At 35.8% G+C, this 19,489-nt stretch overlaps 1 protein-coding gene across 4 annotated transcripts in view; it reads right to left on the minus strand.

Moving 5' to 3' along the window:
- Positions 1-536: 536 nt before the first annotated feature.
- NAALADL2 (N-acetylated alpha-linked acidic dipeptidase like 2) overlaps positions 537-19,489 on the minus strand; it is a 509,493-nt gene continuing 490,540 nt past the window's right edge. For 3 of the 4 annotated variants that reach the window (XM_072142777.1, XM_072142778.1, XM_072142776.1), the window contains exon 14: positions 537-2,807. In XM_072142777.1, coding sequence (XP_071998878.1) covers positions 2,609-2,807 — 199 coding nt within the window. In that variant the 3' untranslated portion in view covers positions 537-2,608. Of the gene's footprint in view, positions 2,808-17,050; positions 17,134-19,489 lie in introns of those variants that run through there. The other variant, XM_072142779.1, reaches the window with a different exon arrangement.

Here is a 19,489-nt window from a genome sequence, read left to right on the forward strand (position 1 = left end):
AAAATACATTACACATTTAAAAACCCATATTGCTTTAGATGTGCCCTCCATTTTTACTAGCTCTCTATTAGGGTAGGTTCACATATACGCCAGGATTTTCATGACTTTGTTCCGTTATAGGTGTAGAACAGTCAAATAACAAAAACCACTAATGATGGACATAGCATACACCTAATAGTGTCAAAAATACCATAAAGTGATCATTATTTGCCAGATGAAAAAGTCCTGCATGCAGGAATTTTTCCTTTCTTACCATCTGCCCTTTTAAATGGAATCTCTGATGCAGGCTCTGAGGGTGCGGTCACACGTAGCGTTTACCGCATGCGTTTAAAAACGCATTGCTACAGCTGAAGGGATATTTGCCTAATTAAACAGTTGTTAACGCTTGCGTTTACAAAACGCAAGTGTTAACGCATGCGTTAACATCGCGGTTAACGCATGCGGTTGTTAACGCATTGTTAACACGTGCGTTAACATCGCGGTTAACGCATGCGTTTTGTAAACGCAGGTGTTAACAGCTGTTTAATTAGGCAAATCTCCCTTCCGCTGTAGCAATGCGTTTTTAAACGCATGCGGTAAACGCGACGTGTGACCGCACTCTGAACTCAAGCGCAGATGTGAAAATACAGCCCTAGGGGTCCTCAAAATACAAATGCAACAATTTATATAAAAGTACAAAAACTGATTTGTTTGAAAGAACTCTTATGCACTCTAGAATCTAAAAACAAAACAAAATCTTAAAAACGTATCACATATTTCACTTATGTTTAACATATTAACTCATTTGTCCCTTATAAATTTTAAGTCAAAGCAAAATAAAGTCATTTAATCTAGTTCAAATTCTGTGTCAAAATGAGCTGTTGGCTTTCAATCACAGCTTTTTATTGATATGTCCCATGTTTTCATGGAATCTGCTTAAATTCCAGGTCCGTGCTGAGATTTGAGGGTCCGGCTCACCCACCTCTATCGTAGGTAACACCCATGATCGTTGACAGCTCCATTTAAATGCCAATGAACAAAGAGGCTTTTGCCAGCAACCACATGCTACCATATCACATGTAATGACCCAGTTGGGTCAGTTCCACTGAAGCTGAACCCACGGTACAGTACAAACGAGAACTTTGCAGTTCGGGTTCTGCTCAACACTACACATTGTATATTTTTAAAACATTGAAAATACATTCATTATAATTCCAATGCAAAAAAGATTTAGATTCTATTGCTTATGTACATTGTCAAAATTTTGCATAGATACATTGTGTCAACGAGAAAATAATAAATATTAAACTGCCTCCATAAAAATAGGCCTGTGAATCTTCATTGTAAAAGTCAAGCATTAAAAGTGCATGTAGACGTGCATGTAGACGTCCATGTCATATGTCCATCAAGCAGATATACTTGTACTGAAACAAACTTCGATTCCAATAGGAAACTTTTACTTTTGTAGAACTGTATGGGGTATTGCATTGCTTGCATAATATGGACTCTGGAATGTGATACTGTCTTTAGCCTTCATGTACTCATGTAGGTCCTTTGTAGGACACAAACAAAGTCTCTTTAATCTTCCTTCAACATAGCTGCCATATAAATTAACCTTTTGTGGCCTGTAAATGAAATGTAAAAACACTCTGCCTATAAGGGAGTACACCTCCATATAATGGTATGAGAGGAAGCATGTCATGGTAACTTTTTGTAAACAATACAACAAATATCTTCAAGTTTATTATCATGTTTTTGTTGAAGTTTTTGATGTAATTTTAAACAAAATATTTGTACTAGACACAAATTAGAAGTGGATATCTTTGCTTCCTTTATACTTTTTATTATTTAATAATCTGCTCTAGGCTTTTCCTCACACAATATGCAATAAAACAACATGTTTAGCCAAATGGTTAAAAATCAACCATTGTGTGGTATCCACACCAAATAGTTGATAGCGTAAGCTGTGGCTGTTGAAAGTTGTTTTTACAGAAAATATAGATCTCCATATGGCGGTATGTTTTATGAGGTTTTATAAAAGTAAAGTGAATTCTTTGTGACTTTTTTGGATTTGTACAGAAATCCACTAAAAATATGAGTCTCTTAAAATGAATATAAAAACCTGCAAAAAGAACTAATATTTCTTAATCGTAAAAATGTGAAATTTCTATAAAATGTCATATTTAAGACACCTACATACAACCTCTTCTATAACAGCAGCTGAAAGATTATTAAAGTGGAGGATTTCAGTTAAGAAAATATCAGTTGCTTTTCAATCTTCTACTTCAGTTTCTTATCAAATTTCTCATCAGAATGATAACCTACAATAGAAAGCAATGCAAAGCAAATCTTAATCTGCGCGATCGACTTTTAGATTATAACACCTACACGATTGCTTCACAAGTCATCATGGGAATAAGCCAAACATGTCCAATTTTTAATGAAACCCAGAAGGATTCATCACACTGCATAAAATAACCTGTATGTGGAAATTTATATTAACTCCACGTGGGTTTACTGTTTTCAACCTCATATAGATTTAGATATAACTTTACTAGGTTGTTAAATATGACCTTTACTGAATTTATTTGGGATATATTTTTATGTGGACAGAGACTAAAATAACCTGCTAGTCTTTTTCTTCCGAGCCACTCTCAAACAGGTGTAGACCTTCCTTGAAATAGAACTGAACAGAGTTAATGCAGTTCAACACGTCTTGCAAAGCTGTCATAAGGGTTTCATTTGACTTTGTTATCTTGCTATGTTCTTGTGCTTCTTGAAGTATCGAAAACTGTGTTGATGCTTCATGCAATTTGTACAATATGTTTCTAAAGGATGAAAAAAAGAAATATGAAAATATTATAGTGTGTTCTATGCTTTTAGAGATATATTATGGAACATTTACAATATTTATCATAGACTGTATTTATGTAGCTGAAAATGGGACAAGCAAGCAGGTATTCCATATAAAACATCAAACTGCCATTTCTAGATTTTATCATGGGTGGTAAACCAGCAGCTGATGAATTCTTCATCTTCATACAAGATCCCGTATAGTGCTGTCTACTAGAAAATAAATTATATAGTGTGAGGACTCCATAATAGTGTTGAGCGTGCCCGACTCCAAACTTCATCACACGGTCTCCATGTGCCTATGCCTAAGTACAGACAAAACAATACTAATGGAAATGAATTGCTTTCAAAGCTGGGTCACAGCAGAAGAAAAAAAAACGTATGAAAGTGGCAGACAAAATGGAAGCCAGCAGATAGGCCAAGGAAGCCAGGGGATATCAAATATAAGGCAGAATACAAATTAGATTGGTCAAGTGTGAACTATAGCAAGCCATGAGGAAAAACTCCCAGGATCTTTTAAGTGATGTTTTAAACCTAGTTCACTGCTGATAGGATAAAAACTCTGTCCATCACAGTAGGTTAACTGCTGATGATCTGGAGCAGAGCTGAAGAGTAATGGGCGCGGTGCAATTCAATCAACAAAACCACCAAACATAAAACATTCTTTAACACTAGGAGTAAAACATAAAGACAAAATCAATGCATCCTAAACCACATTATATGGTGCTGTAGGTCAACTGATATCAAATGTGTAATGCAACTAACATTTCTTTAGACAGAAGTTAAAAACATTACCTATTTAATTCCACAGTCCTTAACTGATTTTATTCTGTTGCTTTACTTATGTATCTAGGCCCATTAAATTTTTCCAGTTTCATTTAATTTTTCATTCAACAAAAAAATATAATGTAAATATATGATGTGTATGATGTAAATAAGATCATTGCCAAAGAATAAAGATCAAAATTAGATAAAACTTTCAGAAACCTGCAAGACATTGGTGTTAATCTGCTAACTGGTTCTAATTTCTTTAATTATCTGACAAACCCTTTTTAACTGGCAGCCTAACTTTCCAGTTTTCACCAATCTTGCAAAAATGGTGTGCTTTCCAAAGTGTCTGAAACCTTCCAGCAGATGAAGTTGTCCAGATGACGCATAGCAAGAGAAGTCGGTCTGTGATTTGTATAATATTACATTTTATATCATCACAATCTCAATCAAGTCCCCCAAAAAGGTGTGTTACTCTCGAAAGGTAAATGCTAAAGAGGACAGGATATAGTGTGTGTTTGGGTAATAATTTCAAAACTGAAGATGGAATTGCTCGCTAGTTTAGCACTGAACAGGGTAAGGATCTGACTCTTCATATAGTGTTTTGACATTTGGACTGAAAGCCCACTCTGCAGTGACCAAACCTCCACTAAGTAGAAAAAATCAAAAGGTTAGACTCATTTTTGCTGAGGAGCACATTGTGTGGACAGAGGGGATCAAGTTATGAGGGAATCAAGTTTTGAAAGCAACTTAAATTTATATAGAACTGATAATAAACATTACGTTCGCTAACAGATTTGGAAATAATGAACCCAAAGTGTATAAAGAAGTCAATAAAAGGTGGTGAAGGAAGTGTAATGGTTTGGGGAATGTTCTCTGCTGCAGGAGTTGGACCTCTAATACAACTATATGACAAAGTGAATGCAAGTATATATCAGAACCTTCATCAACAAAACCCTTGGTGACAAAGTTATGGCCAAGAAACCCAAAATACAACTGTGAAAGAGACTGGAAGAAGGAGTGGACCAAATCACACCATGTAGTCATTCAAAGCAAAGCCCTGTGCACTTCCTACTGATTGGTGACTGTTGTAACTCTAAAAAAATGCAATTATAATCTTTCTCTGAAGTATAAGCATTGCTGTTTAATTTATTTAATGCTTTTAATGTATAATTCAAATTACATATGTTAGGGCTATTTCAGCCAAGAATGTCAGTTGTATGGCTACAAAACATAGGGACACATGATGTTCTTGTGAAGTCCATATTGTATCTGTTATATACACTTACATAAATCATCCGTTTTTATCCAAAAAGAAAAAAACTGATTGATATATTAGTCTTTTGTACAAAATATATTTTTGTTGTATCCCACAATTCTGATGTCCATAACTTGCTTTGATGTACAAAACTCTGCAGTGTGAGACAAACTGAAGTTTTCATTGATGCAATTTTTGGCATTGCACATTTTTGAACACTTTTTTATTAAATTTTAAATATATAATGTTTGGCTAAAAACACATATTACATATCAAATATTTGTGTTTTTTCCTCAGAGGTTCTCCGCAAGGTATAATAATCTTTATATGTTAATCGATTAGGCATTTCAGGACGCAGGTTTAACATGTTTTATTATTTTTATTTTACCACTAGGGAAAGGTGGTTAAATTGAAATTTCTGTTATCAGAAAATGGCCTAATAAACCATTAGCCGTATGTTGTGAAGTAGCCGTACAGCTTCTAGATGATGTTTGCTCCATGGCCTGGTGTGGTGGCATCATCCAGAAAATCAACTTTGAAGTGAAATGTAAATTGGTTTTATGAAGTCAAGGAGGCAGAGATTTTAACACGGAAGTCAAGATTTCCCTGCCTTATAATACCCCCTTCACTGTAACCTGATGGTTCTGCACGAGGGGCATCACTGTTCAGATCTCCTGATGTCAATCTCATGGGAGGAGGTGTCCAGAGAAATACAGAATTTGACTTCAGTGTAAAACTTCTTGCCTCCCCGATATTATACATCTAACTTACATCCTACTTCAAACTTGATTTTCTGGATGATGCCACCAAACTGGACCACAAAAGAAACATGAACTAGAAGCTGTTCAACTGCTTGCCAAAATACTGGTAGTGGTTTGTTAGGCAAATGTCTGATGACAGGTTCCCTTTAATTTTTTTAAATATTTATTTGTTAGTTTTTACATTTTTAAAAAATATTAAAAAGAAAATTCCTAGGTTACTTGAACCCTCTGATTGCCGATATAATATGCTATAAATACTTCTGAACTGCAGTATCTTGTGAATTTGGCTCCAGCAGGGTCTTATTCTGTTGGCTGGGAATCTGGGATAGGGCAGCAGACACGTTGGGGCAGATTTATCAAGCTGTCTAAAAGTCAGAATATTCTTAGTTGCCCATGGCAACCAATCATAGCTCAGGTGTATTTTACCAGTGCTCAGGAATATTTTAAAGGGGAGCTGTGATGGGTTGCATGGGCAGCTAAGAATATTCTGACTTTTAGACAGCTTGATAAATCTGCCCCATTCCATTTTTTGGAGAAGGCTCACAGGCTGAGCCCTCTCCATTAAGCCTTAACAACGCTGACATACTATTCAGTCTGTGTTTAGGGTGATTTTTACTGCACAAGATATTTACTTTTATATTTTATCATCAGTTTTATTATTATTATTATTATTGCAAATCCAATTGTTTTTAAATAGGTCATACACTTTAGAGATCTTTTTTACTGATATAGAGTATTCAGTATCCCTGCATGACTTAAACATGCCGTCATTTTACTTATGTTCTAGTACAGACTGCCTGATTTTAATAGTATTAACTGTGGAGAAAATTAGTTGCACTTACTTCCAGATAAAGTAAAAATCTGTAAAATATGACTGCTTTGTGAGGTAGCTTCTTACAAAAAAAATTCACCAAAATAGAAACTGATAAAACTATGACAGGTCATCGGGTCATAACTTGAGTGATTTGACACTGTTGCAGAACCCCAAGAGATGCACAGAAACATGCACATTTTAGCAATGATTTTGAGTATATTAACAATTTTATTTTCAGCAAGGACTCTTTGATATAAATAACACTAAAGCTTTGCCAATGCAGTTTTTTAATGTTTGTATTTCAGAGAAATCTCCATGCTGCTTGCTTGTTATCTCTGCTTATGACCAACACCTGTTCTATACATAAGCCAGATAATTACATTAAAGTTAGCGCTTCAGCTTTGCTGTTTTACTATCTTTAATAACCTCTAAACTTTCTATATATTCAAAATATATGTTGTACAGTACATACATGCAGTATATAGCATTTTGTGGCAATGGTATTTACAAGAAACTAAATCTACATTTATATTTTCAATGCTTTTTGTGTTTTACTTTTTAATAGAGTATGCATTAACAGTTTGGTGCTATATAACATTACTCAGGTTTTTTAAACAACCTACCTATGTCTCAATGGTTGACTTAGGGTGATACAGATCATGGAGACATTAAACTGCTTCCTCAGCTGGCTTTTTTTAGATTTTATAATGTTAAATATTATTTTTAACATGGTTTAGATATACAGAACCTATTTTTAATTTGGGATGCTATAGTGAATATATAGATTTTATATTTTTTTCATGATTGGTAAATAAGAAAAAATGCATAACTTTATTTATTTATTGAGGAAATTGTGCTACAATTTTTCTTCATTTTTTTCCCATTTATAATTTTATACCAGTTTGACTACAGGTTTGTTTTTAAACCAGTTCCAGTAGGGTTTGTTTTTATTAATAAAAATAAATAAAAATAATGTTTTCCTGTTTCCCTTTATCAATCCTCTTCTGTTCAGATCTGGTTATTCAAGTCTTGTACACCACTTTTCAGGTGTACAAGTCATCAAATAATCACATTTTTCCCCACTGCACCAGTTCCATGCCAAGTGGACCTCACCAGGCAGCAGAGTGGTCCAGGGTGGGTCATTCCTTTCTCAAGACTGTGCACAACGAATAGCCTGCAGCCTCGCATAGATTTATTGGCCAGTCCAGCAGTCCACCAGATTTATCAGAAGATCGGGACCTCCTGGTACATAATACTCAATAGTATAATCATACGCTGGTGCAGTGCATAATAAATCCAGTACTGACCATTATGATTGTGATGTTATATGAAAAGTTTCACATATTTTACTAGACTAAATAAAATTAATAAATAAAAAAATGATGTTACTCTTTAGGGGTTCTTTGAGCAGTGGAGATTTAAGGTTGTCATGCAGTTTGAACAGCTGGAGACGTGCACAGGGATCAGGCCCATTGTCATTTAGGGGTCACTACTTGTGTCAATTATGATACAAGGAGTATATTAGTGCAACACTAACACTTTAACAACTGGACCTGCCTCATAATTCACTAGGGTGCAAAGAATCCAATTCACTTCAATGGGCTGAAGCACATTCATATAAAGGGGTCTAACTCGGTAAAGTTTAGCCATGCATGTAAACAGGGTTTAAGAAACATCTTTTACATTTATGGAATGTGAATTTTACTCAGATTTAATCGTAAAATTACCATAGCCTAAAGAGTTTTCTATTTATACACAAGTGGGGACAAAATAAAAGTGACTTTTAGCAATAAGGTGATTGTTACACCTTTGTCTTCTGTTATATGAGCTGAAACTGTCCAAATCGACAGAGCTGCCGGCGGCTTCAAAAAGAGGGGGGGGGGGGGTGTGTGCATGGGCGCCACCATCTTGGTGAAGATTGTCGCTCTCCATGACGTTACCAGGTAGCGGCGATAAGTTGCCATGACAGCTTTGGTTCTTCCTAAGACCCCAGGCTGTCTTGTTTTAACCCATTCATTACAATGGGCGATTTGCACATTATAATGAATGAGGAAGAAAATACCCATAAATTGCCATACTGTAGTATGGCAGTATATGGTAGGATCAATTAGACCACCTAGGGTTAAAGTACCCTAGGGGGTCTGAAAAATAGTAATAATAAAAAAAATATATTAAAAAACCTAAAAAATTTAAATCATCCCCCTTTCCCTAGAAGTCATATAAAGAAACAGTAAAAATCATAAACACATTAGGTATCGCCGCATCTGAAAATGCCCAAACAGCTTTTCACTGCGTTTAACCTTGAAATGGAAAATACTGCCCAAAGTCGAAAATGGCACTCTTTTGCCAATTTGAAAAATATAAAAAATTCTATAAAAAGTGATAAAAAGATCATAAAGTCCAAAAAGTAGAAGCATGGAAAGCATCATCAAAACTCAAAAAAAAAGGACACCACCCACAGCTCCGTACACCAAAGTATGAAAAAGTTATTAGCACCAGAAGATGACAAAATAAAAAAAAAGTGTACAGGAGGTTTTAATTATTATAAATGTATGAAAACATTATAAAACCTATACAAATGTGTTATCCCCGTGATTGCACCGACCCAAAGAATAAAGTAGACATGTCATTTAAATGACATCAAAAAGCTGTAAAATTCAAACCTACAAGAAAACAGCGCAAATGTGTTCTTTCACCAATTTTACTGCATTTGGAATTTTTTTCCCACTTTCCAGTACATGACATGGAATATTCAATACCATCACTATGAAGTGCAATTTGTTAAGCAGAAAACAAGCCACAAAGCTCTTTATGTGTAAAAATAAAAAAAGTTATAGATTTTTGATGGTGGGGAGGGAAAAATGGAAATGAAAAAAATAAAAAAGGCCCAGCTTGTTAAGGGGTTAAGGAAATCTACTATTTGTTTTAATGCATTGTGAACCAATCATAAATTACGAATGCTGTAGCTACACTGACGCAGAAACATATCTTGTTTAATCCCTGAACCGAGTGGTTTTGCTGAAAAAACAATTATAACATTTTGATAATGAGGCTTTTGCGCTTCAAATTATGCACTGCTTCAGTCTTGTCCTGTTCAGCATAAGCTGAGGATACATCATCACTAAGTTGTCACAGTCAGGCAGAAGTAATCAATCACTGCACTATCCCCCAGCTTCTGTGTATGAGTCATTCAGCTCAGGTTGATTAGTCCTGACTGGACAGTTCAGGAAGCTCCTTGTAATGTGTTTATGTAGGCAGCCAGCATGCAACCCAGCTTTCCCAAGTTCCTGAATTTAATAATTGTTATTTGAGCAAAACCACTCGGTTCAGGGATTAAACAAGATATGTTTCTGCACCAGAATTCTCAAGGTATGTTTGGTTCATGATGCATAAAAACAAATGGTAGATTTATTTTAAGTAGATTTCCTTTTATTTTGCAAACTATATTCAGTGCTAACATACATTGAAGTCTGACGTTTAAGATGATGTATAGTAACCGCCAAGGTAGTGGGTCTTTCCTAAAATGAATAGACAATCAAATGTAAACAGTGGTGTATAATGTATTCAATAAAGTGTAAGTAGCTAGATTATTTGTATAGCATGTAAAGCCTTTAACCTCTACGTGCAACATTATACTACATCGTGGTGTGGTAGGGGCTGTATGAAGAGAAATCACGGGCTGCTTCCTTGTTTTTAAGTACACTGATCACAGAAGTTAAATGATAGGACAAACACCTGCCAGCGGGCACTGCCATCTCGGATTGCTGATAAACACACACATTGACTAGCCATGAAGTCATCGAATCATGAACCCTGATCACTACCATTATGCCTGTGATAAATTTACAATAGATACATAAATGCAACACTTAAATTGCCACATTTTCCCTAGAACACATATAACAATAAACAAAACAAATAATAAATATGTTAGATGTCCCATCTATTGTAATATAAAAAACATAATCACATGCTGTGAAGGCCGTAAAGGAATACAGCATCCACATTGCAACTGTGTTAGCCATTTTTTCAGCCATAATTATTTGAATACAAAGTGATCAAAAGGTCATATAGATTCATGATTGATATGTGGCAAAACAGCCATTAGTTTTTTTCTTAAATTTATGAAAACCTAAAAAAAGTCTATATAGATTTGTTGTCTCCATGATTGAACTGATCCAAAGAATAAATGGGAGGTGTCATTTGTAGTGCATAGTGAAAGTCATAAAAACAGAGCCCAGTACTTTGCCTTAAACATTCAACAGTGCCACTAAAAAGTTTAAATTGCCCCACAGATGGCAAGCCCTTATATGTCTCAACAAAAATAAAAAGTTTATGGACTGTGGAAGTAGAAAACAAACACTAAAATGAAAAAGGACAAAAGGATGAAAAGTCTGTACCCCACACATCAATGGACAAAAGGTATGAGGAGGTAAATACATGGAATCTGATGCAGAGGATATCCTACTTTAGCGCGGTTTGGGGCACACAATGCTGCTGACAGATAGCAATTGATAACTCCATATGAAAAAGAAGGAAAACGGGCACTCACTGATAAAACACCATTTCTTTATTCAGTCCAAGGCAGGATTAGCAAGAGGTGCTGTGCACACCACAGAACAATGGCCCGTTACACACTGCGATTTCTTAAACCTTTGACTGCACCTGTGATCAGAGCCATGAGAAAACGCAAACAGCACGAAACGGCCCGTCGTTCTGTGGTGTGTCTGGCGCTTTGTTGCTGAATAAAGAAGCAGTGTTTTATCTGTCTTTTTTAGTCTTTTTCCTATGGACTATGATCAATAGCTATAAAAGTGGCCTGCAAAGTCAGTGTCTAAAAGGAGTTTCATTTCTGTCCAGAACCATCAGTAAACCAGTTGCTAAATGGTTGCTAATGTAATTATTTATTATGCAAGTATTTTTTAATTAAATATTTGAAAGTCAAAGCTAAGAGTCTTAACCATGTTAAAAACGTTTTAGGCTATGTAGAAGATTCTATGTGCTCCGCAGTACTGCAAAGCTATACTTATTCAGCACTGGGGCGGTGTTGGGATGTGAAGAGGTGTAGACACAATTATATACAGACTAATGAACACTGGAATGGGTCATAGAAAAGAATTAGGGTTGTTATGCTTTTGATGTTAAGGCTGCTTCTAGAGCTCAATTCATTCTTGCTCTATAAATTGTCACTTTATTTAACTCTGTTCATTTTCTTTCACACAATCCCAATTCAATAGGTGAGAATATGTGTGTTCTAAAATGAGAACATCAAAACTAAGATATGTAAAGGACACAAAGCAAAATGACATGAATTGTGCTGTTAACACAATCCTATCTCCGCCTGCATAAAGTTCATGCTTCTTATCTATTGAAAGGAAAAGTTAGAAATATGTACTGTGTGTATGACAATGAATAATGTAACTAGCTCAGCCAGCACAAAGTTTTATACAAAGTTATACATGACAGAAAATGATCTTTCACTTGTCTAATGCGCATGATTTTGTCAGAATGGGATTTTGCCTTATTTTTCTACTTGGAATTTAGTGCAAAGTGCACATAATGTGAAAGCTTCATTACATTAAAGAGGTTGTCTGAGACTAAAGAGGACCTTTCACCACCTCATTTATATGGAGATTACATGCTTAGACAGTCCCAGTGTCTGACCATTCTAATCTGTCAGAGAGGAGGAGCTGGGGCTGGAGGCGTGTGATATGCTAATCTTCTCTCATACTGTTCAATCAGTGGCAGACAGTGTTTGATCGCTCTATACTCCTCTAGATGCGGTTTTCAAACTTTGTATAAACATTGCACTTACACCGTGTGTGTAAAAACATATTCAATTCAGCATAAATGTCAATGCAAACACAATGTAAACACATACATGATGCAAACATAGTGTAACTATAAGCACAAACACAATCTTAATGCCATGAAAACGCAAATGCCACAGAAACGCCACATAATTGAAAAAGCCACACAAACACCATGTCAACGAAAACGCCATGTAAAAGCAACTCGAACAAGCCCTCATTCCGTGAGGACTGGTTCTGTGCCATGTGACTGTCGCATAGCAAATGTGGCACCAATATACAAAAAAAGGATCAAAACGCAAACCTGGAAACGACAGACCTGTGAGTCTAACTTCTGTTGTGGGTTTGTTAGAGATGCTATCCTGGAGTATCTCACTGTACATAACCTTATAACCCAGCATCAGCATGTGTTTATGAGGAATCCGTCCTGTCAGACTAATCTGATTGGCTTCTAAGAGGAGGTAAGTTCCAGACTGGATCTAGGTGAGGTTGTGGATGTTGTATATCTGGACTTTTCCAAGGCATTTGATACAGCGCCGCATAAAAGGTTGGTACATAAAATGAGACTGCTGGGACAAGGGGAAAATCTGTGTATTTGGGAAAGTAATTGGCTTAATTATAGAAAACAGAGGGTCGTCATTAATAGAATATTCTCAGGTTGAGTTGATATTACTAGTGAAATGTGCCAAGGGGCAGAATTGGGCCCCTTCTTTTTAGTATTTTTATTAATGACTTTGAAGTGTGGTTATACACTTGGATAATGGAAACAAAAAGTACAATTATGTTGTAAACAGTCAATTACTTGGTAAAACTGGAGCTGAAAAAGAGTTGGGGGTATTGGTGGATGGTAAACTTAATTTTAGTGACCAGAGCCAGGCAGCTGCTGCTAAAGCAAATAAAATTATGGTATGTATCAAGAAAAGAATAGACTCTGCTGATAACGACATAGTTTTGCCCTTTAAAAAAATCACTGGTAGACCACACATGGAATATTGTGTACAGTTTTGGGCAACAGTGTATAAAAAGGACATAGTAGACCTTGAACAGGTGCAGAAGAGAGCAACCAAGATTATTAGAGGAATGGGGGGACTAGTATACAATAACAGATAACAAATATGGGCAGTATAAGGATCTCTCCAACCAGGACAGGGAGCATCATCTATGCCTAGATGAGAGGGGGGTTCTACCATCAACATAGACAAAGGTTCTTTACTGTAAGAGCAGTGAGACTATGGAACTCTGCCACATGAGGTTGTTCTGGCGGACTATTTGTACACGGTTAAAAGAAACATGGTTGACTTTCTGCAGAGCAAAATAATGACAGATTATGGGGTAAAACACAATTATTTAATTCTTGAAAATTGGACTTAATGGACTTGTGTTTTTTTCCAGCATCTTTTTTTCCAGCCTTATATACACATAAAACACAAATGTGACGTAAATGCAAATGCAACGCAAACATAGCGCAAACGGCAAATTGCCATTCAAATGCCAAGTAACCATAAATGCAAATGCTACACAAACACCATATAAATATATATGTGAGGCAAACGCCAAATAAACGCAAGAATAAACGCGACACAAGTGCCATTTCAGCATAAACACGAAGCTACAGCTACGTAAACACAAGTGGCCTGTAAAATGCGTTCACTTCAGTTACATCATGTAATTATATTTGCATTTACAGTGCATTTGCTTTTACAACACATTCACATTGCATTTACATCACAATTTTGTAACTTAGTGTTTATGTAAGTGCAGTGTAAATGCTATGTCAAAAGAATATTAGTGGTATATTTGTGAATACAGTGTCTAGATGCATATAAAGAAATCACAGCTCACTACTGTTCAAAGTAGCGTCTCTGAAATTTCCTACTGCTGATTGGACAGTATGAGAGAACATTAGCATAACACACACCTTCAACTGCAGCACCTCCTCCCTGACACAACACAGATTACAATGGTCAGATACTGGGGCTGATATCTCCACATCTGAGGGTGCTAGAAAGAAAATTCAAAGTGCTCATGAATCTGTGTAGGAGCTGTACAGCATGGTATGCTAATCTCCACAGAGATGGCAAACAGTCCTATTTAAGATGTTTTTCTATTTTAAGCTGGCCCTAGTATGTAAACACATACTCACATTGCTGATCTTTCCTATGACACCCCTTACTAATAGAGATAAGCTTGAATGGCAAGGTTGGGGTATGTACCAAACTTTATCAGGTCAGGTTCCCCGGATCTGACCCTGGACTTCAATAGAAAACTATTTAAATTTACATGCAAGTGCAACAGTGTGCTACTATGATGCCATGGCAAGTTGATGACTGCACATTAGTAGCGATGTGCATGTGCCATATTGATTTAAATTCTGACTTTTGCCTGCACCAATTGTGGGTGCTACTGCAGGTGTTTTCTTGGTCTGGGATTCGATCTAATAGATGGACCCAAATAGGATTTTATAGTTCCCGTCCAGACGAATGTGCTCATTCCTGCTCACTAAGCTTTCTGTTGCTAAAATGATAAATTATAAGCTTTTAAAAGCTTACACTTACAAATTTACTTTATCTTGACTGACCATGAAGGTAGGGGCTGGTGTCATCAAGTCATTGTGCCAATGCATACCCTGGTAGGTGTGATTGACAGGTCTCATTTCAGCCTGTTGAGTTGCAGGACTGTCAGACACATCTCACACAGTTTATCACAAAGATTTCAAGATTTCAGTTAGCCACTTATCATTGATCATCCCAAATGCCAGTCTAAACTACAGCTGAACTTTTTAACAAAAGAAAATTTAGGGAAGTATAACAGAGGATAGGTCATAACCTGATGCCCTATGGCCAGTTTAGGGTAAAAAAACACCTTCCTTTAAACGGGTATTCCAGGAATATGAACATGTTCTACGAAAACCCATAATGCTATGAGTAAATAAATATTACAAAACTCAATGTCATTTGTCACAAAATGGAGCTTAAATAGTTTGATTTTATGAGTCTCAAAATGTTATGGCCTCTCTAAAGAAGATGGCGTTATCACCAAGATGGCCCAAGTCCCATAATCTTTTAGTTCTCAGTAACTCTTCCTCCCTCTCATGCTCTGCTCCCAATGATGATATAACAGACTGTCCTGCTCTGTTACCATAGTAATGATGTGTGTAATTGTCATCAATGCATATTACCTCACTGAGATGACGTCTCTCCACAACACTGGCCATACTGGATGCACTGCAACCAACCAACTGCTGCCAATATTAGTGGTGATCACATGACCTGCCCAGGCAGGTGAAATCCACGGACTGACGAAAGGGCCAGTAGCATTTTAATTCTTCATTACAGGGTATGTCAGCAGCAGTTTTCTTCTAAAGGGAGCTAAATTTTAAACAACTAATTACATATTAGCTTATATTTTAAGGACCCATTTGTAAATGAATTATGCTTATGTCTAGAATACCCCTTGAAACATATACATAGTAGATTTAGAATGTATGCAATGGGATTTTACAACTGTGCTTTTTTAACATATTAAAGGAATAGTTCATTTTTATTCTCACAGTTTGCAGTTTCGGTATTAACATAACTTCTATTAAGTGGAAAAGTTGCTATTAAACCACATGAGATGGAACATTCTACATTTGTTTCTGACAGATTCAATTTAAAAAGTGTTTATTTCTCCATATGAACAAGGGAAATAAGAGTTAATAAATGACCCTATATACTCCTCCTAGGATATGGCTTTGTATTATATTCCAACATAATACAATTTAGACCATTTAAGGCGCTAGATTTGTTTATCATCACATTATCAGGTGTCTAAAAAATGTATGAAAGTTAAAGGAAACCTACCATGAGGAATCTACCATCAGAAGTGGATGTGATGGTAGGTTTCTCCTACCTCTGCCCTAATCTATTATTTAATCATCCTGGAACATATCCTAACTTGTTAAAAACTTTATTTTAGTGTATGTAAAGTAACTGCAAAGGCTACTGGGGTGTTTACTAGCCTGGCTAGGCACTGGAAGCTAAGGCTAGTACACGCCCCAGTAGCCTCTGCAGTTAATTTACATGTTCCCTCAAATTAAGATTTTAACAAGTTAGGTTAGGTTCCAGGATTATTAAATTACAGATTAGGGCAGAGGCAGAGAGCAGGAATCTACCATCAGAACGACTTCTGATAGCAGATTCCTCATGGTAGGTTTTTCTTTAAAGAGGGCCTGTCAGGCCTCTGGACATTTCTGTTTAGTGAACAATTGGATTCACCATAAAATGGCAATTCCAAGTTGTTAGACTGCTTAGAGGCACCTCCCTTTCATGTGGTAACTGATCTTTTATTCATACATTTCAAGGAGAAATTACAAATAAACAGCATAACACAACAAAAAACGCTAAAGAATTGTTGTAATGCAAGCATTTATTTAAACATCAGGAGTTCTTATAGTGTCTCTTTGCATAAAATGGTATAAATCATTTCTGAATGTTTATTTACTTTTGATTAGAAATTCCATATCTTCCATAGCAAAGCAATGTCACTGCAGCCACCTGAGATATTATTGGTGGGTTTAACATCATATAGCTTTAGATGAATCCCCATTCAAACACAATACAAGACATTATTCTGTCTTTCTGATTACTTGTTTTCTTATGGTTTATGCACATACTATGATATTCCAAAAGAAAATGTTTTATACACCCAAACAAATAAAAGATAACGTAATAGTAATAGTATAATTCTTGTAAATGTAATAGATTATAAAAGTTGAATTATTGTAATCTTCAATTATTTCTCAGCAAATATCTGAACAATTATTTTTCCTCTGTCCAGTGTTATTAAATAGCCTTTCTGTCTGCTGCAGAAAGGTAGAGCTAACAGGAGACATTGCTTCTTGAAGGTGACCTAAATGAAACAATATGTATAAAATGTTTTATTTTTAATAAAGTGACTCTATGCCGAGATGTAACTTGTTAAAGGTACCTACATTTTATACATTCATGTCCATCATTACAAATGATGGGAGTTGTACAAGAAGTTGTATTGAAGCATTAAACCCCAGGCGATGTAGGAAATTTTCTCATATATATATATATATATATATATATATATATATATATATATATATATATATAGCCATCATTGTTTTTTTTAAGCCAAGCTAACACAGCTGTAAGCTCTTTTTAATTAAAATAACTCACTTTTAGCTCGGAAAGTTTAAAATGCATTTCCTGTCTTCAGGTTAGTAGTTTGTGCTATAACTAATATGGTGAACAATCAATAACTGAAAAACACAATAGTAAAAAATTGCTATTTTTATAATGATGGTAACAATAATTTCAATGCTGTGCCACAGTAGAAGAGAAGATGTTGCTGGTTCTGAAGTTCCTACATTAATTACATAAAAAGATGGAATTTTCATTTTACACTTTCAAAAATTAAATGTATGAAGAACAGAGGGATCCTGTATAATGATATGAAAACGCACGTGGCACTTACTCATTAAAAGTTTAATTCCTGGCTTTCAGAAGATACATCAGTTGGGGGTCAAGATCAGGAGAGTGATTGCTAGAAGGCCATGATATGTACTTTTCTGCCATAATCTGTACAAATACAGCCTTAGGCCCACATACATGGGATCTTATAGATAACAACTGTTGACAATGTACATAGAGTTTTTGGTCACATGCAATTTCTAAATTAGAAAGTAATTCCATATTAGGAAAAATAGTTGGAATTTAGTTGGAACTTAAATTTCACTTAAGAAGGAGGGAATGAATTGATATGTTTTTGAGATTTTTAAAGAAAATATATTTTAAGACAAAAAACATTAATAGTTTTATAGAAAAAAATGTCCCCAAGGCACACATTAAACAGATAAAAAGAAATTGCACTGAGGAGAAAGATGCAGAAGAACAGACAGAAATTATAAAAGAACATTTTAAAGAGAAAAAGTATCCATATTCTTATGAATAGAGAGAAAAAAAAAGATAGGAACTTTTTATAAAAATTAGATTAATCCTACATTTGTTACCAAATATTCAAAAGCACCTTTATAGCTGAAGAAGATGCTAAATAGGAAATGGAATAAAGTTAGGAATTATCCTGCTTTGGGGAATTTGCTCCTGGATAAACCAAATATTGGTTTTAAAAGACTTGAAAACTTAAAGGGGTATTCCAGGAATCAGCATAATTCATATACAAACTGGTACTCAAAATATATGCTAATGTGTAATTAGTTGTTATTTAAAATTTTGCTCCCCTTAGCAGAAAATGCCTGTGACAAACTGTAATGAAGAATTAAAATGCTACTGGCCCTTTAATCAGTCGGTTAATTTCCTCCGCGCGGTCCAATCGGAGCAGACACAGGAAAGAAGATGGCCGCTGGTCACATGTCCACATCACATGTCCTGCACCTGCCTGGACAGGTCATGTGATCACCTATACGTTTGGCTGTAGTCGGTTGGTTGAAGTGCATCCAGTATAGCCAGTGTTATGGTAAGATATCATCTCAGTGAGGTAATGTGCAGGGATGGCAGTTACACATCATTACTATGGTAACAGAGCAAGAAAGTCTGTTACATCATCACTGGGAGCAGAGCACAAGAGGCAGGAGGAGTTACTGAGAACTAAAGGATCATGGAACTTGAAGTTTCCAGTGGGGGCCATCTTAGTGATAACTCCACCTACTTTAGAGAGGCCATAAATTTTGTAAATCATAAAATCAAACTATTTTAGCTCTGTTTTGTGACTAATGACATTGAGTATTGTTGTATTCATTTATTTATATCATCATGGGTTTTTGTGTCAGACGTTCATATTCCCGGAATACCCCTTTAAAAGGGTTATGTCATCATATCAAATTTATGTAACTTACCTAAATACATTGAAAACTGAAATTTCAGCTCTGACATTTATTTAAAAATATGCCTTCTTGTTTCAAAAAATGCTTTTCAGAATCGTTCTAGCTCCCCCTGCTAGTGGCTGTTTCCATTCTCTTCGCACCTCCCTGGCCGATTCTGCGCAGAAAGAATAAACTGCTAAAGATGGCACCACTCTTCTGGGCATGCGCATAACTTCACAACAGACTCCTCCATTGGCGCAATCACTACTTCGCATTGTGGAGGAGCAGGAGCCTCAATGCTGGATCATTATATGGGCAGCCATCAAACACCAATGCAGGAAACTTGAATGTCTGGACACTGTCTGTGTGCAGAGATAGCGTCCAAAGCTTGCATCGCTGGTCTGACACTGAAGTTGC

Source organism: Engystomops pustulosus, chromosome 3 (assembly GCF_040894005.1).
Source record: "Engystomops pustulosus chromosome 3, aEngPut4.maternal, whole genome shotgun sequence".
Taxonomy (NCBI): domain Eukaryota; kingdom Metazoa; phylum Chordata; class Amphibia; order Anura; family Leptodactylidae; genus Engystomops; species Engystomops pustulosus.